The following is a 23022-nucleotide window of genomic DNA, read 5'->3' on the forward strand; positions in this document are numbered from 1 at the left end:
AACATTGTTGAATTGAATTGGTCTTGCAAACGAGACTCACGACACTCGAGGTGGATTTGAAAAAAATGGCGGAAAAAGCCTTGAATTTGCAGCAACAAATACGCGAGAACGCACAAGAACTGGGTGACTTCTTGAATGATCTTAACAAATGGGAGGATGAAATTAAGCAAAAGGACGAAGATCTTAAAAAAACAGCTAAAATTGACGAGGTTTGTTTAGCTTTAAGATGTCAAACTTTTTTGGCTGTTAGTTTGTGAATTGTGTTTGTGGAGTTGCTGTTATGGATAAATCCCCCGCGCACATCAGGTGTCAGCCGCGATTGCAGCCGCGCAATTTCTATTGAAATGATTCATCCAGCTGCTCAGGGTTCTTCTTTAAGTGTAAAACTTATCTTGTATGTACTTAAATTGATACTTATAATGAAATTTGAATTTGTAGACCCTCAGAGATGCAGATCGTCTAAATCGTCATTACTTTTTGCTTGTGTAGACACGAGGCTGGTTTTTGTACACACATGCCAAATAACAGCAAAAATTTGAAGGTGTGAATAAAGAAAAGGTCACAATAGCTGTCTGCCTGATGGACATAAAAACAGTTGGAGGATATTTTTATCATTTCTGGGAGTAAAATACACATGGAACAGAATGATCTAATTTATTACCATGCACAAAGTTTTCAAAGTTTGAGCAGATTTTGGTTTACTGAAACAACTCTAATCTGGTTGGGTCCCTCTCATTCTTATTTTTAGGAATTATGAAAAATGTTTATCTTAGTTTGCTATATTGTTTTTATTACCACTAACGATGTTACTAATGTTTTTCTCTGCAATGTATACCCAAAAGTTACATACTGTGTTTTTATGGTAATTAGTCTCAACCGCACAAAATTTTATCTGTGTTATTTGCAAATGCGCAATTTTTATGGACATGCAACAGATCCCCTGCGCATCTTTCAAAGATTCCAATCTGGCCTGTTAGTGATCTGGTGTTACAAATACCTTTTAGGATCTAAACTGACAGACCCATTTTCTTCATTTGTACCTTGAAGAATATTGCTGCACAAATGCTTAAACAAAAATAAAATGTTGGCAACTGCGATACACGACTGCGTTTGCTTTTTTAACATTGCCATTTATTGGGACATTCCATCTTCATATGGAGCAGCTCATTACAACATTGAATCCAACTTGTCTGCAGTTCGTCTCTGTATAAAGTTCTATGTAACTAAGTATCTGCATCAATGCTTTTAGAGACCAGGTTTAGCTGCCACTGAACCTCATCTATGTTTTGCTGTAGTCTTAATTCTTGAATTATCAATGGAATAAAAAGCTGCTGTATGTATTTGTCAACATTCTAGGTTTAACGGGCTTCCTGGTTATTGGACTAGTAAGATAGCTTCATCTAGCAAGCCTTGTTTTATGTGCATATTTTCAAATTGATCAGATAGGTCAGCCAATCAGAAGCAGCAAGAAAAAGAAACAGAAAAGGCAAGATTCAAAGAAAAACAAAGTGAAATTTGCAGAAGATATAAAAGAACAACCAAAGCAATCAAGAATCAGTTCGTATGATTATGATGCCTGGTCCAAGTTTGATGTGGTAATAAAAGTTCAGCTTGACAAATATTCTTTTGTATGCTTTCTCAATATGCTCCACACAAGGTTTTAATGTACGATTTTGGCATGTCTCTCCCATTTTACAGGAAAACTTTTAAACAACACCTATTGAGGGCTTTTTGGGAATAGTGTCTTTTATGACAAACAAATTGCTTGATTTGAAAAAATAGAAAATTAATGTGATGTGCAGGTTATGAACTGTAATGTATACTGGCCTGTTAGTCTTGTCGATATTCTAGAAAAAAGGGCTCTGATGCAAGGAACTGAAAAGGGGTTGTACCTATATTGCAATTTCAACCCCAGAGGTTGCCAAGAGCTGGTAGAAGGTAGCTTATGAACTTTCCCCCTGTACTGAGAAATGATCAACACCAGTTTTGACATTTTAGCATAAACCTTATCACATTTGCCTCAGTTTATTTTATTTACAAAATAAACTATGACCAATTATTTTCTTATGCAATCAAGGAATGTTTTTTCTGAGGTGGTTACTTTTCTTCTAAATGCAACAATTGAATTTCATTTCTTTCAATGAATTAATAGGATACTGCTTGTAAAAATGTTGATGAGAATGAAGGTCAGAATGGTGGAGATAGCAGTAGTTCAGAAGAAGAAGAAGAAGAAGAAGAGGAAGTTGATTCTGAAGCCCTTTTTGAAGCTGAAGAGCGAAGGAGGAAACAAAAATCTGAGTTTGAAAAAGAAAAGGTGACATACCTTGCAAGTTGTACCATATTAAGGATATCTTGCTTCTGTCAAGCAGCTCCAAGGAGCACAGATTTGTATACCTCAGAATTTTTGATATTTCAATCCCTTTAATGGTAAATCATTTTTTAAACAATTTTAAAAAGGTACATCTAATGTATTTATGCCAAATTTAGCCAGTCAATGTGATATTTACTTCAGGTGTATCACAAAAAAAATGAGTAATCAGGTGCAAAAATACACATCAGTGCTCTTACCTTGTGTTAGGAAACCAACTTTTACTGCCCAGTTGATAAACATTTATCGTATCCCTCAATCTAAATTGCATCGTAAGTTTTTAGAAACCAAGTACTGACTTTGTTAATGAACAACTAAAGGCAAAACAGTGAAGGAACCATTTTCAAATCACAATTGTATTTTTCAGTATCAGAATTATACACAAAATGTGTTAGACATCAGATAATGCAAATGATACAGTTAATGATTATGTGTTAGACTACTAAGCCTGTTTGTCAAGAAAGAGCAGATAATTGTTCTTTTACTGTTCATTGGGAAAATATTGTGTATCTGCAGGCCTCTCCGTTTAAGGCGCGCGCCTTGGCACGCTCCTATCGTTGCCGAGATGCGCAATAAATCACGCGCCTGGTTTATAAGGACCCTTTAAATCGCGCTCCTTGTGTTTTAGTTTTGAACAATTATTATACCAAGAGCCTTGCGGATTCGAAATCGATTGATATCTAAATAAACGGTTGCTTCTTTTAATCCCTCTTTCGAGGAAATTGTTATTGCCAAGTTAAATCAAACACCACTTGAATATATTTCCGGTCAATAACCAATAAACTGTCATTGTGATTCCTGATTGTTATAAGTTTTTTAAATGGCCAGTAATTCAAAGGGTCAAGCCATAGAGCTATCTGCTTTCGCAAGTTTGGCAAGGACGAAGTTAGCGGATCAAAGACCGAAGATAGGAATGGGGAGACAATTGTGGTTTCGATTTGGTGTAAAGTTTGCTCAAAACTGGACTTGCTACAAATCTCTCTCTTTAAAGAAAGGGAAAAAAGAAAAATTCCCTTTCTTTAAAGAGAGAGACTTGTAGCAAGTCCAGCTCAAAACACAAAAGCGTTATTTTATCAAATCCTCTTTGTAAAGGAAGTGCCAGGAAAGCAATTGAATATTACGTCAATGGAACGAATTTTGATTCTTCCACTTCTTCTGACTCCGATTCTTCATCGGAATTTGAGCTAGACATTGACGAACTGCAACTATAATGTGTTTTTTTTCTTTTAATCCTTTATTATATTTCTAGATACAAAGTATTTACATGCAAAAACATGCCGTTTTTGTCTACTTTAACGTAAATATACTTTTTGGTAGAACGCGCGCCTTAGCAAGGCGAGGCGCGCGTTTGAGCACGCGGCCGCTAAATTGCTCACGGAGAGGCCTGTATCTGCCCTTTTATGACTTTTGTGATAAAGTTACAAAGTAGGTATAAGTATTTCTACCTTTTACCAAAAATTCTCATTTTGCAGAAAGGTAAGGCAGAGATATTAGGAGTCACCAGAAGGTCCTAGAATCATCAACTGTACTTTTCCAATTATTATTTATCTCATGTATGCTCAAGCATCTAGTCAATAATATAGACCTTTCTAGTTTGCATTTATTAGAAATACTTGCTCATTTCACTTGAATTATTTTATTTTAGGGAAACATGCTATTCAAGGAAGGCAAATATGAAGCAGCTATTAATAGATACACAATTGCCTGTAATCTGGATCCACTCAATTCAATAATATATGCAAACAGAGCAATAGCATTGATCAAGGTTGAGAGGTGAACATTTTCAGAGAATGTGCTTCAGTTAGGCAACTAAATCAAACAAAATTATTCTTTAAAACAAGCTTTCAATCTGATATTAGTGATTCAGATTTTTGAAGTTTATTGAAACCTTTAAGAACTTTTTATAACCTGACATTTATGTCTATTAAGCTTTTAATCATTCCAAGAAATTTTCTAAATCTAGTTGTTTGATATGAAAAGTACACAGTATTACTAACAAAGTACACATTTTTCAGAAAGTAATTCATTGGTTCCTAGATATACTTAATACTTAACTTTTGTTTAATAATCATTAGGTTTGCTGCAGCAGAAGCAGATTGCAGTAAAGCTATGGAACTGGACCCAACATATGCAAAAGCAGTAGCTAGGAGAGCAATTGCAAGAACCAAGCTGAAGAAATATAAAGAAGCCAAAGAAGACCAGGAATACTTATTGGAATTGCAGCCAAATAATCGGCAGGCAAAGACGGAAATCGAAAAGTTAGAGAAAGTAAGAAATTTTGTTATGTACAAATAAATTATAAAATGAAATAAATTAATATTTTATTGTTGAAAACATGACCATGTTCTCATTATCAAGTAATAAGTTATCATGGTTTTGATAACTATTGCATCCTCAAAACATCACGTTTCACCATTAGAAACTAAATTTATTTCATTTTGGTACTTAATTTTTCAGACATTATATTATCAATATTTGGATATCTAATAGAAAATGTTATATTTGCTTGCAAGTTTGGTTCTTTATATGAAATGCTCTACAATTCCTATTTGAATGAAATTAGAAAGATTCAATCAATTTAAGCTTTTACAATTGTCATAATTATATGGATAAAGCAATTAATGATTGACTGAAAACCCGAGAGCACTGTATGCAATAACAACACAAGATCAAAGGTAACTTTTTATTTCTGGACAGTGGTAAAGGAAAGCGCCAATATATTTATAGAATGATACTATGAAAGAATTTATGCTTAGATGTGAATAGCTTAAACTTATTTTGCAAAGCATTTATGTGATTATTTCTGATTTAAAACCCAAAGGAATTAGAAAAGTTAAAGAAGTCAAATGCAACTGAATCAAAAAGAATTCGAGTGAGTTTTACCACTTATTTATCCTTATTTATCCTTATTTATCCTTATTTATCCTAATTTGTCCTAATTTGTCCTAATTTATCCTAATTTATCATAATTTATCCTTATTTATCCTCCTTTAGAGGTTCGAGTTATCGAGAATTTACTGTATTATACAAATTAACAGTCTCTGGTATTTGTTTGCATAGTCTGTGGTACTAGCGCTATTAAGTAGGCATAACTTTCTTTACTTTTGATTATAGCCCTGGAGTTCAGAAACATCTTGCATTACATCAAATTCTATTTCGTGTGGGATCCATCAACGCATATAACTTTGCATTTAGTTCTACCGAACTCTACCCATTTTTCCGCTTTTGTCACTAAATATGTCTTTGTTAACGCAACCATTTTTTTAATCAATCCAACATTTGTCAGAAATCTTTTCAGCAACTTATTTCAATTGATAATCTTTGGATTATTATTGAATTTGGAAGCTAATGACCCAAATTATGTTGCATTCAAAGAAAAATTTAAAAAGAATCGTTATCGAAGAAATTGGGAGTGATGAGGAGGACAGTGGTGGTAAAAAGCAACCTTTGAAAGAAAAAGTATCAGACAAAGAAGAAAATAATAAACTAAAAACGTTAGAGAAGAAGAAATCTCAAGCTGAACCCCAGCAATTAGTGTAAGTATCAAGATTATTCGAAAATATTGTTTCACATTTAGTGGAGCTAAAGATATTTTTCATACCTTTCATTTGTCACAATAAATAAGGTAATTATGCTTAGAATACTAATTTTTGCTGGATTTTGTGTGTTTATGTTTAGAGAAGTGCAAACCTTGATTCTGTTTGAATTTTTAAGTTAAAATTTTTCAATTTTAATATTGTGAAGTTGTCTTATGGGCCTTCATAAGCTCTCAGAGATTGTTTTCTCCTTGAATTTCTTTTGGTTACTTTAAATCGTGGAGAACACTGGTTGGTCTAGCCGAGGTATAAGCATGCTTGGTTTTCTATTGGCTGAGCTCCAGCTGCATATTGGTATTCGAACGAATCTGATTTTAGTTTGCACTGAAAACATTTCCACTCTTCTGGAGAACTTGAAATGTACCAGTTCTCCCGGTTTTACCTATTTTCTGTATATTACAATACCTATTAGTTGAATTATTCTACTTGAGGCAATATCTTTTGCAGAGGGAAATGTGAAGAACATGCTAAAGACCTTGCCGAAGAATTCGCTGTCCCAAAATCACCTGTCCAGTTTGAAACTGACTTTAAAAAGTTGAAAAAGAACCCTGAACAGTTTAATAGATATTTCCAGGTAAGAAACTGTGTAAACTTTTGATATTGAAATCATCTTTTATTCATATTGGATCTCACTTTGATTTTCTACATAGTCTCCAACACCCCCCTCCACCCCATACCTACCTTCCATTGAGGAACTTTGGCTGTATTAACCATACAGTACAGTGGTATGTTATGACAGCTGTTATTACGGAGCCCACTTAAAATGTTTTGAAACTTCTCACAGTTACGAAATTCAACCCCAATCCCTTTGAGTGCTTCTTGTATAAGCAAACTCTTGGTAAAACTAACTCCCGCTACTAAGAACTTTTTCTTGGTCTCTAGAAAATTCCTTATAGCGGGATTCCATTGTATGTATAAAGCTCCTGCATTGGATGACAGTCCTCTTTTTCATCTATAAATCAAGTGATTCCTAGTTGCTTAAATCTCTTTCTTGTATTTTGGATCAATCTACACCTGGCCCAAATAAGGAATAAGCAAACTTGTCACCGAAACGAACACCGTGAAAGATTTTTGCTGGCTACCCTCTGTATCTCTGTAGGTTTGAGCGCTCAAAAGACTGGGCCTAGGATGTAGGACCCACCTAAAATTGTATTACGGGAAACATAACTTTAATGCCATATCTCGTATATTACAATATTACAATATCTTGTGAGCAGTATCCTGTGACTATGTCCTCTTTGGTTTTTAGGGAAATCTTCATAGGAACGAGTTTTATTTGTACCATATATATAGATTCAGAGTTAACAACTTATTAGGCCTTTGATGCGATTTCTTTGTCGATGTTAATTTCCCTGACCCGACACTTTGACACCTTAATGCCATCTCCTTTAATGTTCTAGGCAATACCTCCAAAATCATATAAAAGCTTATTTCACCATTCAATGGATGAGGTGTTGCCTCTGGCCTTGAATTGTCTTCACAAACACTACCTAAGGTAAGAGAACTTTCGATCTTTTAAAAAAGGATTTTGCTCCTGCTTCAAACCCTTCATAACAATGGCCGTAATGGACAAATTTTTACTTTCAAAATTTGTTTATTGTTCTCATTCAAAACACGTCATAGACAATTTATAACTTAATTACACATACCATACGGCATTCACCATTCTAGTGTTTTCAGTCGCATTCATCTGAGTTATGCTAGATTCATATTTCTTGTCACCGTTTTCCATGACAAGAAAACTCTCATAAATATTCAATATCATTGCCTTAATATCACATATACACTTTTGGTGCTAAGAAAAGACAGTTCCAAGTTGCTACTCGAAGTCTCATGCTTAATGCTATCATCAGGCAAAATATAATTATGCAACCATCAGTGATTTAGCTAGTCATGAAATTAAAAAATAAAGTCATGTTTTGAGTACTCAGGTTGGAAACAACACCGTAGTCGATGAAGTATTTTTTAAGAGAACGCTCCATAATAATATTCAGAATGCTAATCTTCTGTCCCCTAAAGCACACAGGCATTTGATCAGTATCCGTCATTGGCCAAGTCTGCTTTGTGGTATTTGTCCCTTGTTTGGAGCATTGATGCATAATTCCTTTTTTTAGAGACAACAAGGAATATTGGGAACAGTTGTCTTCTTTAACTGAAGTACCTCGCTTTGAAATGGCACTTATGTTTCTCAACAAGGATTCGAAAAATGGTATGCATTGAGTATTTCTTGCTTCATGTATTTCAAACTTAATTCGAATATTGTGACTCTGTATTATACAATAGCAGTAGCGTAGTAAGGGGGGCAAGAGGGGGCCCCGACGGTAAAAAATCTCTTTAAAAAAGGGTGTTTTTTTGGTGTCCTAAAGGGTGTGGATTCCAATTTTTCCTCACTCAACTTGCCTCCACCAATCTTACCACAACGGCTATGCTACTGGACACTAGGTTTGTCAAATCTAGCAAAGGGAAGAAAATTTTAAATTGCAGATCCTTCATAACAACCTATTCCGCCATTTAGTGTTGGCATGATTTTGATTGAATGATATTGTTGATTGGTGATTGGTGATATCATGTTTTTGGGGTTTTGAAATGGGTTGAATGTTTAGTTATTGGCGTTTTGAAACTTAGAACTTCAAAAGGTAGTTAACGGTTTCGAATAATTTATGTACACATTCTTTTTTAGTTATTGCCGAACTCTTTAAAAACATAATGGATACAGAAGAATCAAGAAAAGTTGAGAAAGAAAACATTTCAAAAGTAGCCAAAAAATATGGGTTGAAATCGGTTTGAAAGGGTTTAGATTTGCTACTTGAAAATTTTCCTTCAAGCTCAAAATATGGTTGTGATTTATTCTGGAAATTTTTCTTGAATTAAGTCGTTTTTTAGAGAATTCTTTGTTTGGATTCTTTCTTAACTTTTTCGTAATTTTTTTGATTTTTGATTTTCTTCAGAAATTTTTAGATACAAATAATTAATAGTGATTTTCAAACTTTACTATTCTTTCTCGCCTTTGTCTACTCAATTACCTGAGGTTTAAGTACTAATTGGTCAAAGCAGCCTGAAAATATATCAGGGTTCTGTTATGCCGTTAATTATTTTTTGGTTCTTGAACACGTGATTTGATGCATGATAATGACTTGTCTTAAAGACTTTAAAATTTCCATCTCCTGTTCAAAAATCAGCAATATACCTAAATAGTGCTTCTTCTTCTAAATAAAAAAATCATATTAATTAAGGGTTGTCAAAACTAGAAACTATGGTTTCTCATTGTTATCTCTTTAAAAGTACTCTATTCACTCTAAAATTGAAACATTATAGAAAAAGGATATTAAGATATAGAAAGATCACATGCCACACAGAAGTATATCAAAATTTCAGTTAAAGCACATTCTTGGTTTTAATTAAAAACAAACTGAATAAAATCAAATATTTGACTTATTCTAATTATTCTGCTAGCAGAAAAGTGCTTTACAATACCTCAGATCACGATATCAATCCACTCTTTCCTGTTCCTCTAAATTTTGCCTTTTCAGTTTCTGAGGATTTTTGTTCGGTTTCAGAAATTTATTAGCAATGAGAAGTGTATTGATCCTTTGGGAACTTTTTTATGTAATTTTCACTTGCATAATTATTATCTTATTACATACTGCCGCAACAACAGAGGGCATTAAAGCATATGCTAGTTTGGCTGCTTCAAATTTGCCAACTGAGTCATGTCTTTTTAATTTTGGTATCCCTTGGCCGTTTTATTATCATTGCTGAATTTTCTGTCTATGAACACAACAACACTCCATGCAATCATGAAACATACTTTTCCTGCAGTACCATTTGTTGGGCCTCCAAAGGTTTGTGACCTGCTCCATTGCAATCCATTACAATTCAGCCATGTCATTTGGAAGATTCACTCACTTATTGTTTCTGCTATAAGCAAGTGCACAAACAATGTTCCTATTGTGCAATTCGGCATTTGATTTACTGGGGCATACCACACCTCTAAGTAGATGCATGAAATTGAATCAAAATACCAGGCTTCCAGACAGCATTAATTATCATTTTTTGGCATCTTCTTTGTCTCCAAAAGTTGATTCTAATTCAGTTTCCATCTGTTCTATCATATTTTTTGTAACTTCCAAATTTGTTTTCCTATCGAAAATAGAGAAAGCCAAAAAGTAAAACTTTAAAGGTAAATTGTTGAGTTCCCTTCATTAAATGAATTTCACTCCGCAGCCCCTTAGACATATATTTATCAAAATTTTCTTTGAATCATTGTGTCAGAAAACCTTTTCCATTTCATGGATGACCAGAAGGGATGTTTTATTTAGATATTATTTATGGCATTTACATCTGTTGGGGTTTAATATCATCCCTTGTTCTCTATTTCGCATATATTATTTTTCAAAATTTACAATGGTAGTATTATGGGGGTCAGAGATAGAAAACCCTTAAAAAAATGTGACATCTTACCAAGGTTCGGCTTTGTTTTTCTTCTTTTCCTTCTTTTCATTCTCTAGCTGCCTTATACTTTCTTTAAAATCTTCTGGGACAATCCAAAATAATGCTTCTGCTCCTGCGGCTATTGGTAGACTTGGCAAAGTAAACAAATTTGCTTAGTTCCATATCAGAAACTGAAGAAGGCAACAAAAATCATTACAAAGCACATAGCAGATTTCTCAAACATTTGGAACAAGAAATGAAAGTGAAAAGTATAGCTTCTTGACTTATGCTGGAGAAACATACAAAATAATAACTTCAGCTTCAGAACAGAAAAGGGACATATATTCGAACAATTTTCCAAATAGATCAAATACACAAGCAAATCAAAAAATTTTCTTCCATACCTGAAAAGAGAGCCCAACACTGTACCAACTATTATACCTCTAAAACCAGATAGCATTTTATAGGTTGCACCAGTGGCAGCTAAAAGAGACCATTATATGAAACAATGTCAAGATTCCATTTTTTTTGTAAATCAAAACTTTTCCTTCTTGTGTCTTTTAAAGAAAAATAAGAAATAATATTGTTTCATATTATAACAAAAATATATTTTCAAATATTGTCTTCAGTCACACATGAATAGAGAGAATCCAGGATTTCAGATATTGAATGACATTTTGCTATTACCTCCAGCAACAATAACATTAATTCCATCTTGTTTATTTCTGTATTCTGCCACAATTGTCATCACAGCACTGAAAACAAACCAGATATTCTTCAATGTAAATAATCGTACAATGTAAATTATATAATACAAACCAGAAACCATAACTAAAATTTTCATAGAAATTATCACCATAACATGGCATAAACAAGTTACAGTAAGAAACAAATGTAGCAGGGCCCACGTCACTAGGGTGCAGTAAAAAGTAGTTTGAAAGCTGCAGTAAAAGGGGAAAAGCCTTGGCCCCTTACCTTGCCTTGCCTTGCTAGCCTTGCCCTAATGCATTCGATATAAAACAAGACAGTTTAAGTTCCTATCCCAATTTTTACTCTCAATGCAATCATCTGTAGCCATGTACAGATCTGCCTATATGGCATCAAACAATTCATGACTGACAGATAAACAGCAATTTTCATTAAAGTGTTATGCAGATCAATACATAAATGATGTCATCAATTTGCAATTCAATGTCTCTGCACAATAAAATTTAACTGACACATAACCTGGTAAAAAGACAACAGCACTTTACCTATAAAGACCTGCAAATAATCCAGCTCTCCACCCCCATCTACTTCCATTTCTGATGAAGCCTTTCAATACTGCTGAATGATATGCCCTCTGTGAATGGATGGACAGAAGTAATTGCTACATAAAAAGTTGGCCGATACAAGTTATAGGAACAATAGTTAAAAGAAAATGGGGACATTGTTGGAAGCTTTCTCTAAAAGTGAAAAAAATTATCTTGATATAAGCTTGAGCCAAATTTATATATCATGAAAAATACCAACTGCAGTAGAAAATGAGGCAAAGAAGACGTTAATTGTAATGAATAAGGTTTTAAGTAAACCTACATGTGCAACCATCTTGCCACGATAAGGAGTGAGCTGGTTGGCCAGAATGTGATCTGTACCTGAGGAATTTCCCCCCAACTTTCCACCAATAGTGAAACCAAGCAGACTTGCTACTCCAGTAGCCAGAGATGCATTCTGATATAACTCTGAATCACTAAGGAAAAACTTATGCAATGTATCACAGGCCAATTGAGAAGAGCATGGGAGAAGGGGGGTAACGAGGGCAATTGCAAAAGAGTCAGGCACCTTAGGGCTGATGTCAAAAATGGCTGTAAAAATACCCTCAAATGTCCCTACAAAAATTGAGCTGAGATCAACTGAACTGAGAAAAATGTCTTTGTGTTTGAAAAAGAAAATATTGAGATTAGATTATTTTTAGTCACAAGGTGTGTAGAAAAAAAGAAAATGATTCATTAAAAAGTGACGCATAGATGCTTGAATACAAATGTAACACCTTGAGGTAAATAATTTCTTTACTCTTTCGCTGCCATTTGAGACTGGGCCCACATTACTTGCTTTTTCATCTTCTGGGATGGACATGATTGTATCCGCCATCTTGCAAGGCCCTCGTGACGCGAGACCGAGGCCCGCTCGCAGGCAACTGAAATTCACGAAATTCTAAGAAATGGGCAGTGATAACCAATTTTTGCAGTGGAAACTCGAATTTGTGCAGTGATAAAACTAAAGAATAAAAAATTTAGTAGTGGAAAAGTGAAATTGCAGCAACTACCATTAGAGACATGAAGCTTACCATTAGAGCATTATTATTTCAAAAACAAAAGCATAACAGTAATAATTATCATAATCTATGAAACATCTCCAAAATTTTATCAAATGCAGCATCTAGAAGCTATCTAGTATGTTTTGTTCTTCATTTTTTCCATTTAGATCTTTGATATCAAAAACAAACTTGTTTAAACCTAGCAGGGCTGTCGCGAGGCAAGCCTTGTTGGGGGGCGGGGGGGGGGAGTGTGTTGATTACAAATTTGCCTGATTAAAAATTTTTTGCCTGAAATTCTTTAGTTGCTGTCAAAAACCTCTGCAATACATTTTGTGAATCTAACTCTGTATATAATTCGCAACTTTTCAATTTTATATGATAGTAACGGACTTACCTAATAGTGTTGTCAAATCTTTTTATCCAGACAGGCAAAGGATGTATTTACTACTCGAGGCGGCACCATGATTGCTGCCAAAGTAGCAGGAAATTTTCGAATTTTGATGTTTCTTGTTCCCTGGAATATGCACTCTTTTAAGCACATTTCAGTAAAGCAATCCTCTTAGTCCAATTGAAACTTATTTTTTGCAAACAAATTGTACAGCAGATAAAAACAACTGGTACAATTTCGACGTGGTCGTAAAAACACCATGTTGTCAGTTACTTCTGAAGCTAGATAACAATGCTTCTGAAGCATGTCAATTTAGATCTTAGCATGCCTCTTGAATGTTAAAAAATCTGGAGCTCATAGTGAATTGCAGTTGATGCTTCTACCAAGAAGCTTTAGGGGAAATGAACACAAGGCATAATTTTACCTAAAGAGGGCCTGGATTTTTTGCCAACAGGAAGTATTCAAATCTACAAATCATTAGTTTCTTTACCTCAATTCATATAAAGCAATATCATATTTAGCCAACGGAGCAACTAGTTAGGTAATCGAATAAGCAAATGCCGAATTTGCCAAAGGAACACAAAATTTATGACTCTTTGGTGGTTTCACACACCTAGGCAGCCCCCTGTAAAACCATCCCTCTTACAAGACAAGTTACAATTTCAAACTATCATTGTACGGGAAAATGTCGTTAAATGTCAATTTATTTTTTTATATTTGTTAATTTAAAAAAGAATGAAAATGTTGAAGTGTCGCCAAAATTTCAATCATTGATGCGGACCATTGTCAGATGACACTGCGAGGGGGCTGTTGCAACGTGACTTTTTCTATCGTTTTGATTGGTTCAAATTTTGACCTCTCGTAGGGCGCAGAGAAGCTCTTGAGGCCTTTCTTGTTCGTGAGTGGAGAAGAAGCAGCAAATCGAAATCGACCAAAATCAACTCGAAATTTCGTTGGCTATTGGAGATTATTGCATCATTTCAATTGCATGAGGGGGTATGTAAATGGTCATTTGTTTATGTTTCTTGGAAGCAGCACTAGAACAATTTTTTGAGTCGTTTGCTTCCTCTATTAACGAGTTATCTAAACTACTGTGAGAATTGAGCGAATCGAAACCGAACCCGCCATGTGTGCTCTGTCGATTCGAATCTCCATAGGCCGAATCATATACTGCCATCTCCACAGAAAAACCTCTCTAGTGCTGTCAAAGTTACTGTTCATGTACAATTACTGTATTATATACAAAGCTCGTGAAATTGATCGTTTTCGAGGCTAAATTTTACACATATGCCCTTTACGCTAATTTGTCGGTAGAGTTTCGAGGAATATCTACAGGAAACTTTGACATGGCAGCTGCTTCTCTAAGATGATTTTCGAGCCGCCCGCTTCGTTTACATCTGCAAGAACAGGGATCGGATTCTAGATGACAAAGCTAGCATAAAAACGATTTTTTACTTTGTTATCATCTAACTATCCTTTTGTGGGGTATATTTATTTGGTAATTTTCTACACTCTATATAATTCATACTGCATCAAAAATTGTTTTGTCAATGTTTTCCATGTAAAACATTGGTCCATGTTTTCCAGGGTAAGTTAAATTCTGTAAATCATTTTGCTTGTGGCCCTTGGCATAACGTTGGTGTAAAAGGGGGATAAGTTCAGTTTTTGAATTTTACATCACAAAATTTCCTAGTTTTAATTCTGTATTGATTGTTTGTTTTCGTGAATGCATGTAGAGCTATTCGCAATTCATTAATGTTTTAGGGATCCCATTTTCCATGTCATTTAAAACTATATTTTCTTTCAGACGGGCATGCTTGTTTTTTTCTCTATTTAAAACTGTCAGTTTTGTGACTGGGTATGAAACATGGTTACTTTTTTAAATGGATTCTCATCTTTATTACTAGACTAGTTTATATTTTACTTAAGCTCTTTAAAATGGTACCATAGATAACAAAGACTTGTTTTCAATTCTCATTCAATTTTCCTACCTTTATCCAATCAAAAATTTTACTCTAGATAAGTCAGACATTCCCTTATTTGGATCATTTCCTTGTCCCCCTCAAAGTCCAATTTAATGCTATTGAACTTTATTTATATTATTTCCCATTGCAGAGAAATCTTTTATAACAAAGAGATTTTAAAATTGACCAAATCTCAGATTGAGTATTTTTCTAGAAGTCTCTTCTGCACCAGAGTCACTAGAGCAGCTGGTTCATTTTGGTTTTTTTATTGATCATCAAAACTGCTATTTTTAAGTGACAATTATGGCAAAATGAAGCCTTTGACCCTTAAAAATAAGACATGAGTGCTCCATCATAGTTACACTAAAAAATTAATGTGATAGCAGCTGGGATCGCAATCTGGATTTTGTTTATTTACCATGGGTGTAAAAGCAAATTAATTTGTTTAGCAATGAAGTCATGTGCGTACCTGTTGTTACATGAAAAATAATTTTTAGGGCGGTGCACTGTGTGTTAGAAGATGGACAATTCCAACTCTTCTGTGTCTACTTCAAATTCTCCACAACTGTCTGCAAACCAGCTTCCAACTTTTGTCACACAGCAAAACTCAGTTCAGAGCAATAAACAGTCACAGTCTTCATCAATTCCAATCAATCCACAAGTGGAAAATATTCAGCAAGTTTCTAGTAGTGCAGGATCAATTATGGTAATTCAACCTGGTATCCCATCAGCAGTTGGTCTTGTTCCAGCATCAGGCGCGTCTTCCCAAGTAGTCTCAGCTGGTCAAGCCCAGGCATCTTCAGAACACCCACATATTGGTGGATTATATACAACTGCAACTGGGTTACCACCAGAGTATGTCATACCTGGAACAAATATGATTTCATCTGGAACACAAGGTTTCCATGTTCATGTGCCAGTTATGTCACAACAAGAAGGGGGAAGTGAAGGTATTAATGTTTTTATTCGAATGACTGCTGGCTACTTTACATATGTTACAAAAGGGTATTCAGTAGTAATAGAAATCAGCCACTCTCTCACCTTTATCAATGTTATGCTTTTCGTATAACCTTTCTTTAGACTTCAGCTAAAATCAGTTTGTGGAAGTATATAGATACTTTTCAAAAACACTGGTGGACAGTGGTGGACACTTTTCAAAAACACATATTTGCACTGGTGGACAGTTTTTATGATGCAAATTCAATAAATTTCATAGCAAAAGGAGTCACTTGACATTTAATTTAAAGCCTGAATTAAAGAAGAAGGGTATGGGCACTTGGGGATGGTTTTCAATTCCAATAGGGATTTTATTTACACAAGCAATCTAAATCACTCCACTTTGCGAAACTGAGTGAAAGTCAATCTCTTAAAGAAGAGAATTGAAAACCAATCTAATCTTCTTTATTTCAAAGCCCATTTTCTATAAAAACTATAAATCCAAAATTCTCCTCCATAAGATAACTTTGAAGAGACTTTTGGTTGATTGTCTGTTACTGCCAAAGAGAGATCCTTCAAAAACACAAAAAATGGCTTTTTGTCCTGGCAGAGCACAGCAGTCCAACATCATATAACAAAGGTACAAACAGAGTAAAAGGCAATGGCCATGTTGTATATGCGAGCCATATCCAAAGTAAAACTACATTCAACTGAAAAATTTTTTTAATGAAGCCTACTTTCTGTCATTTTGCACCATAAATCTGTTTGCTTTCACCTGCTTATTTGATGCTCTAAAATGTAAGACAATGTTTTGAAAAAAACTGATATTTTGATTTATTTTGTCATAAAGTATTTCTAAAATACCTTGCTGTATAAGTAGCCAAGTTTCATAAAAATGGCCATCATGCCAGCAATTTAAAAACATTGCATGGAAATTCTTGGCTTCTCAACTATTTTCATTAAAAAATTTTTTGAAAAGCACTATTTTAGTGAAATTTGTTGTAATTCTTTTTAGATGGCTCAGGATATCGAGAAATGGATGAAGATAGTAGGGGAGACAAAGATGAACTTCGAGAGCAGGTGGGAAAGATAATTTGTACCCAAAGAATACTTTATTTATTTTTTGTGAATTAGGAATAATTTTGTTGATTGGCATCCTTGCAGTGGTAATGCCTAGTAGCAGAAATTTATGAATAAGGTCATTAAATGGTATGTTTTTGATTTTTTACCATTTGGGAGATAGTGGCATGGCCTGACACTTAAATTTAACATAAAGGGAGGCTGTCGCTAGAAGTGATGGAGAGTGGCTTCAGTGCTTTAATCACACCAAACAGTCCAAACTATTTCTATCATGCAGATAAAGAATGCTAAAATGTTGAAATGGTTTTTACTGAAGAACTGTTGAAATTGTTTTAGTGAAATAAAGCTTGAAGCCTGATCACATTATGTATTAATTAATCAAAATCAGATTTTTATTTTTTAAGTGGTTTAAGTGGTTATTGATTTCATTTGTTTATTTGTTTTTTATAGGATCGTTTTTTACCAATTGCCAATGTTGCAAGAATAATGAAAAAGGGGATTCCAAAGCAAGGCAAGGTAAATACTGCTTTTTTAATTACTTAAACATGTTTTGACACATTAATGACACTTCTATCGTCATCACAAAGTTTTTCAAATGAAAGCCATCTGGACATTAGCAATTTTTAGAAGTACTCACAAAGTTTTAGCTGGGTTCTTTTCTGTAGGATGTATTCCATTTGACTGAGATATCCATGTTTATATTCACAAAAGGCTCCTTTGATATCAGCCAGCTAGGGTTGTCAAGAGTATTCACAAAACAATGTTATGATATGGAAAAAGAACATCAATTTTCCACAAAGTGCTTGTTCAAAGATAAGATAGGCAATCTAAAGCAATGCATCATTAGGATTGCACTCAAATCAGCATTTTAAAGTATCAAAGAGTCACATGCTATGCTGTTAGATAAAATCTTATTTGCTGTAAGTTAATTGAAGCCATTCTGATTTAATTATGCTGTTTACTTTTTTAGATTAGATTGAATTTTAAGTCTTATACTTTTTTTAAGTCTAAGTCTTATCTGCCTACACTTGAATTGTGTAAAATTTTTGCTTTTGCAGATTCACACTTTTACTCTTTCACAAACCCTTTCCATTCTTGCATATGTTTTTGCATTGTTTTTAGATTCTTAGAACTGAATCGGTGTAACAGTTGTAGACCCTTAGCCCAACATTTGTTTCTATGCAAAAAGGTTGCAATGTGGAAAATGGTACAGTTTGCAGTGGCGGCTCTTGCTAATGGGCATCTGGGGCAATGCCCCCTCAAAAAGATGAAAAGGAAATCTATGATATTCATATTTAATTTTGAAGATAGTCTTACTGTGGTTAATTATATAAGTTTGTATCTCTTCTAGAAAAAGCTCCTTGCTATCCCGTCTCGTCCTTAGCCTCGCTTCTGGCCCGCTAGTGCCTTGAGCGATGATGTCATTTTAAGGGCAAAGTTTTTTTTGCCCCTAGCCGACTTGCGCACAAGCCAATTTTCGACCTCGAGCAATGCGAAACGCGGCCTGTGATTGGCTTATTTGGAGGAATTCGGGGCAAGAAAAATTTTGCCCATAAAATGACATCATCGCTAAACAACAACCACATCTATATATGCTTCTTCTTCTGCGCTCCATGACAATCAACATCGAGCCATGAATACAGTGAATAATTTGCAAACTCGACCTTTCTTTCGATTATCGCAATATTGATGGTCTGCCCTCCCAACTGTGAAAGTCACGAGCCGCCACTGACAGTTAATGTATGATAAGAAAACTAATTGTTTACTGAAATCACTAGTTAGTAAGGCTGCCTTATAAGGGTAAAAATATGTATTTTCCTTTGCTTGTTTCAGATTGCAAAGGATGCAAAAGAATGTGTCCAGGAATGTGTGTCTGAATTTATTAGTTTTATAACTAGCGAGTATCCTTTTCATGTCTTCTACACAACATTAGTTAAACTAGTAAGGGAGGGATTGCTTTTACTGTCTAATGTGTATTATACTTTGTCTGAAAGACTATAGTGATTTTTATGTGCCCAAATATCAAAGTTTCAATACCCCCCAAGTCTTTTGGGCTCTGCTCTCTTATTGATGGTTAATACTTCTAAGAAATACACACTTCCGCCTCTCGACTTCTACGAATCGCTAATTTCCTTAAGTAAAACTAAGAGCGAGCGAGCGGTGTCAGCAAGAGAAAAGGAAGACTATAAACGGAGAAGATATTTTGTTCGCAATGTCAACACTTGGATTTGATAACTACGTTGACCCACTAAAACAATATCTGGCAAAGTACCGTGATGTAAGTTTTCCTTTGTGCTTTATAACCATATCTGTATAAATCTGATTTTGTTCATTTAACTGCCTGCTCAATTTGATCGTTATTACACCGCCAAGTATGTCACAACTAATGCTGCTTCTATTCACGGTACATCAGTGAGGAGGACCCTGAATCCCAAGTCATCATTTTTTTCTGCTATTCAGTGTGAAGTCTGAATATAAAAGTTAGCAAATGAAATTTTGCACTGAAAGTGAATCTATATAGTGTTTTGCTTCTTTTTTCCGATTTATGAACTCTAGCATTCTTTGCTCTTGTTTGTAGTCGATAAAAAACGAGAAAGGTGCCATGAATTCCTCTTCAGAGAATATTAGGGTTGAAACTGATCAAGACATGGATGAAAATGCCGAGAACAATCCGCAATCAATCCAGTTTCAAGTTGCTGGTAGGTCCAACATTTTGTTTATGTTATAAAATTACAAGGGGAAAACGGGGCGGTATCTGTAAGTTGATTCGGTTCCTGACTGCCCATTCACTTCACTGTACGTTATATGGTAAACATTATCGCCTGGAAACTCCCGCTAACGATTGCTGTGTTTATGAAAACATAGAGGACTTTAGCAATTTTGGAATATTCACTATAGCATAGTATGAAACTGACGGGGAGACGAGTAGCTGCAACATGCCTGTGTGGCCGTATGCATCGATAAATGAGCAATAGCAAAACCATTGCAAACTAACAGTAATACATGAGTCAAAATTATACAGCAAAAAGTACGTAGAAACCATCATATCATGCAGTCAGTCACATTGAGGTCATTGACTGACCTTAAGTGATCTATTTGTAGGCTGACTAGCTAGATAAGTGCCAAGGACGTCGGAACTGGGGGGCAACAGGGGCACATTCCCTGCAACTTTTGAGAAAATGCCCTTATCAAAGTTATCTGTTGAAGATTTTTGGAGAAGTGCCCCCTTTTTGAAGCATTGTACTAGGAAGAATTGCAAAAACCCTGTCTCCGCTCCTACAACATTGAAATACTTCCAAAGTCCCTGTTTGGAACCAACGATATTTTTATGAGATCCTATTCTTGAACGTCACATCACTTCCAATCTTCTTTTTTATTTAGGAACAGCCATACACCCAAGCATGGTCGCAGGTGATCAGCAGTCATCCACCATATACACGTACCCAGCTCCGGTAATGTAGCCAGCATTGGACCTTTTATAAAAACTGATAATACAAGTCCCACCTCTCTATTTCAAAGCCAGTATGCTGCGCACCATTCTTGCGAAGGTTTACTTAAACCACAAGAAGGCTAGAGTAGTAAATTGTTTTACCTTTTTTTAAAGAAATCATTTTTTTTTTCTGGTTTTTTAATAGATTGATTTATCGTGGCTCTTACAAAGTAAAGTTCTCCATTCCCACCGTTGCTCTAGGGTTTCTCTTTGGGAACCACACGTCTTGAATCACAGAGGTGCGGTCCTACTCCGTCAGTCTGACAATATCCTGTATACCCTGGCGGAATATTGATTTTCATTTTAGTTAAGATCATGGTCGTTGCCACATTTCTTTGTTTTTTTTTGCTTTTGCTGTTTTTTATTTCAATAACTTTCTGATTCTCTTTCTCCTCTATCAGCCCAACAAATTTTGCATGTCTTTGTTGATAATGTGATTGTAATTTAGTCTTCGACCTTCAACAAAGGTACTTCCAGAAGGAAGATTTAAAAGGAGCAACACCGTCATGGAATTTCATTGTTGAAGATATTTCCTTTTTGGAGTTGTGGAGATACCTGTTTCAACTGTTTTAATCTGTCATAAAGTGCTCAATGCCGTAAGGCAGGGCTGTCAGGCTTGATATATAGAATAGGACAGTTTTTAGCTGTATTTCTGAGTCAACAAGTTGCCTTATGATCACAATCAGAATAAAACTCGGAGTTGCAACTTAGAACCGTCCTGTTCTTGCACTAAAGCAATATTTGCATGTTGGATGATTTATTCATTGCCCAAAATGGCCTAGTTTTTTCCATCGTAATAAAGCTGTTAGTTCATTCCTCTACAACTGCTTTCGTTCTCATTTCACAGCTTCAAGCATCCACTCTGCATTTCCAATAGAGCATGCGCGGCATCAACATAGCACTTTTAGTCGTCAGCAACCCGTCTCACCTGCAGTATCTGCGCATGTGACAAGGTCTGCTGTGACATGCAGCTGAATTCTGTTGCATACCAAGCATAACAGAATACAATGCAGCTGGTAACGAATGCTCCAGCTTTGACAGGAATGTTGGGGGCTAAACTAGCTCTGGATTTGGTATACTAGATCAATATTGAACTATATCTAGAATTTCTATGCAGGATCGTGGACACTGCAATGGGTGGTGCAACCAAGCACAACTCAATGCGATATAGCCAGTCTTTTTTTACATCAGATAGCGTTTTCAAGTTGATAGTTGAAAAAAAAACGATTTAAAACAAGGTTAATGTTAACACCATTTGCTCATTCCTTTTGTAAAACTCCTGTAAAATAGTGACCAAAAACTAAGCAATGGCTAACCAGCATTGTCTTTAAAAAACATTTTTATCTTAGATATATATGCCATTTAGATGAAATAACAAGATCAATTAAGTTTAATATTATCTGGCCGTGAATTAATGTTTTGTAAGAATGTTTTCAGCTGAACATCTTTGTATAAGGGAAAACCAGATGTTATCTTGCTTTGATATTACTTTAGGTTCTGTTACAAGGCAGCATTATGGGAGTTTGTATTTCAACAAATCAAATCACGAGGAACAACAATAAAATAAACTTTGGATTTCGCATTTTTACTTGTAATGTCATAAAACATGGTGCTTTGACACCAAAGCCAACGAGTTTTTATGTACCTAAACACGTTCATGAGGAACAAATGCAGTATAAAACTTTTCATAAAATGTAAAAATCACCCAAAACTATATAGAACGTTTCATAAAACCCAACTCCATAAGAAATACTAGTGGTTACTGTAGACAAATTAGGACAATGTGAGGTTTCTTAAGGTTGGTACGTATCGACTAGGTTAATGTAAACGCAGATGTTACCTAAATCGTGTACATAAAATCTTTATCTGTATATATTCATGACTTGTTTTCTTGTAAACGCATTAGATTTAAGTAGAATGCACATATTTATGTGAGAATTGCATTGGTTTTTGCTTCTTCTATCTCAACCTCTAGATCTTTTCAACTTAAGAGAATGAACAGAAAACGATAGCAGACGAATAAAAAGAGAATGCTTGGAGGCCTGCGCGAATAGAAAAGCAAAAAGTGATGATGCTGATACTTGTTATTGGAAAATATATTGTTTACAGACAACAAGATTTTTGAAGATAATTAATAGAGAGTGCGGGAAAATAATCGACCCGAGCGAGGCACGAACTCACGGCCTCGCTCGGGTCGGTTATTTTCCCGCACTCTCTATTAAAAATATATTGTACAAATATTCGCGGTGATAGTTTGTCACATGATATGAGATTTTGTGAGCTTAATGCAAGTACGAAGCAATTTTTTTATATTCTTGTTAAATGGTAGGATATGATTTATTGATGGTTACCAAATATCGCGGCGTTGCTTGATCAGGTAGTGGGGGCTGCTCGAAAAAATACCATGATAAGAGGATATTGCTATGAAGCTTTTCATATTTTTTCAAATGTCCCTTGTTCTTTTCAAAGCACC

The 23022-nt window shown here is 35.0% G+C and overlaps 3 protein-coding genes across 3 annotated transcripts; 2 read left to right on the forward strand and 1 right to left on the reverse strand.

Annotated features, from left to right (window-relative positions):
- Positions 1–8: 8 nt before the first annotated feature.
- On the forward strand, positions 9–9355 carry LOC135692901 (uncharacterized). Its single transcript, XM_065211241.2, has 11 exons — positions 9–209; positions 1443–1595; positions 2153–2314; positions 4014–4141; positions 4444–4636; positions 5190–5240; positions 5744–5904; positions 6412–6538; positions 7365–7459; positions 8079–8173; positions 8645–9355. The coding sequence occupies exons 1-11, from the start codon at positions 66–68 to the stop codon at positions 8749–8751; spliced, it is 1416 nt and encodes a 471-aa protein (XP_065067313.2). The 5' UTR covers positions 9–65; the 3' UTR covers positions 8752–9355.
- LOC135692904 (complex I assembly factor TIMMDC1, mitochondrial) lies at positions 9340–12574 on the reverse strand. The gene is made up of 7 exons (XM_065211244.2): positions 12425–12574; positions 11971–12124; positions 11649–11737; positions 11083–11150; positions 10800–10878; positions 10426–10545; positions 9340–10104 (listed from the first exon to the last, which is right to left on the reverse strand). Exons 1-7 carry the CDS (start codon positions 12523–12525, stop codon positions 10011–10013), a joined length of 705 nt encoding a protein of 234 aa, XP_065067316.1. The 5' UTR covers positions 12526–12574; the 3' UTR covers positions 9340–10010.
- Positions 12575–13930: 1356 nt separating this feature from the next.
- LOC135692903 (uncharacterized) lies at positions 13931–22492 on the forward strand. Its single transcript, XM_065211243.2, has 9 exons — positions 13931–14075; positions 15541–15993; positions 16995–17059; positions 17510–17575; positions 18893–18960; positions 19208–19337; positions 19638–19758; positions 20441–20511; positions 21397–22492. The coding sequence occupies exons 2-9, from the start codon at positions 15564–15566 to the stop codon at positions 21424–21426; spliced, it is 981 nt and encodes a 326-aa protein (XP_065067315.1). The 5' UTR covers positions 13931–14075; positions 15541–15563; the 3' UTR covers positions 21427–22492.
- Positions 22493–23022: the final 530 nt, after the last annotated feature.

Source organism: Rhopilema esculentum, chromosome 3, assembly GCF_057945365.1.
Source record: "Rhopilema esculentum isolate cy_ngs chromosome 3, ASM5794536v1, whole genome shotgun sequence".
Taxonomy (NCBI): Eukaryota; Metazoa; Cnidaria; class Scyphozoa; order Rhizostomeae; family Rhizostomatidae; genus Rhopilema; species Rhopilema esculentum.

Coding starts and splice junctions, on each gene's coding strand:
- LOC135692904 (XM_065211244.2), bottom strand. CDS start 12,525: ATGGCGGATACAATCATGTCCATCCCAGAAGATGAAAAAGCAAGTAAT. Junction 12,125..12,424: donor AAGAAATTATTTACCTCAAG/GTGTTACATTTG, acceptor GTTTTTCCTTAG/TGATTCAGAGTTATATCAGA. Junction 10,105..10,425: donor AAAAACAAAGCCGAACCTTG/GTAAGATGTCAC, acceptor TATTTTCGATAG/GAAAACAAATTTGGAAGTTA.
- LOC135692903 (XM_065211243.2), top strand. CDS start 15,564: ATGGACAATTCCAACTCTTCTGTGTCTACTTCAAATTCTCCACAACTG. Junction 19,338..19,637: donor ATCTGGCAAAGTACCGTGAT/GTAAGTTTTCCT, acceptor TCTTGTTTGTAG/TCGATAAAAAACGAGAAAGG. Junction 19,759..20,440: donor AATCCAGTTTCAAGTTGCTG/GTAGGTCCAACA, acceptor TTTTTTATTTAG/GAACAGCCATACACCCAAGC.
- LOC135692901 (XM_065211241.2), top strand. CDS start 66: ATGGCGGAAAAAGCCTTGAATTTGCAGCAACAAATACGCGAGAACGCA. Junction 4,142..4,443: donor GCATTGATCAAGGTTGAGAG/GTGAACATTTTC, acceptor AATAATCATTAG/GTTTGCTGCAGCAGAAGCAG. Junction 4,637..5,189: donor AAATCGAAAAGTTAGAGAAA/GTAAGAAATTTT, acceptor TAAAACCCAAAG/GAATTAGAAAAGTTAAAGAA.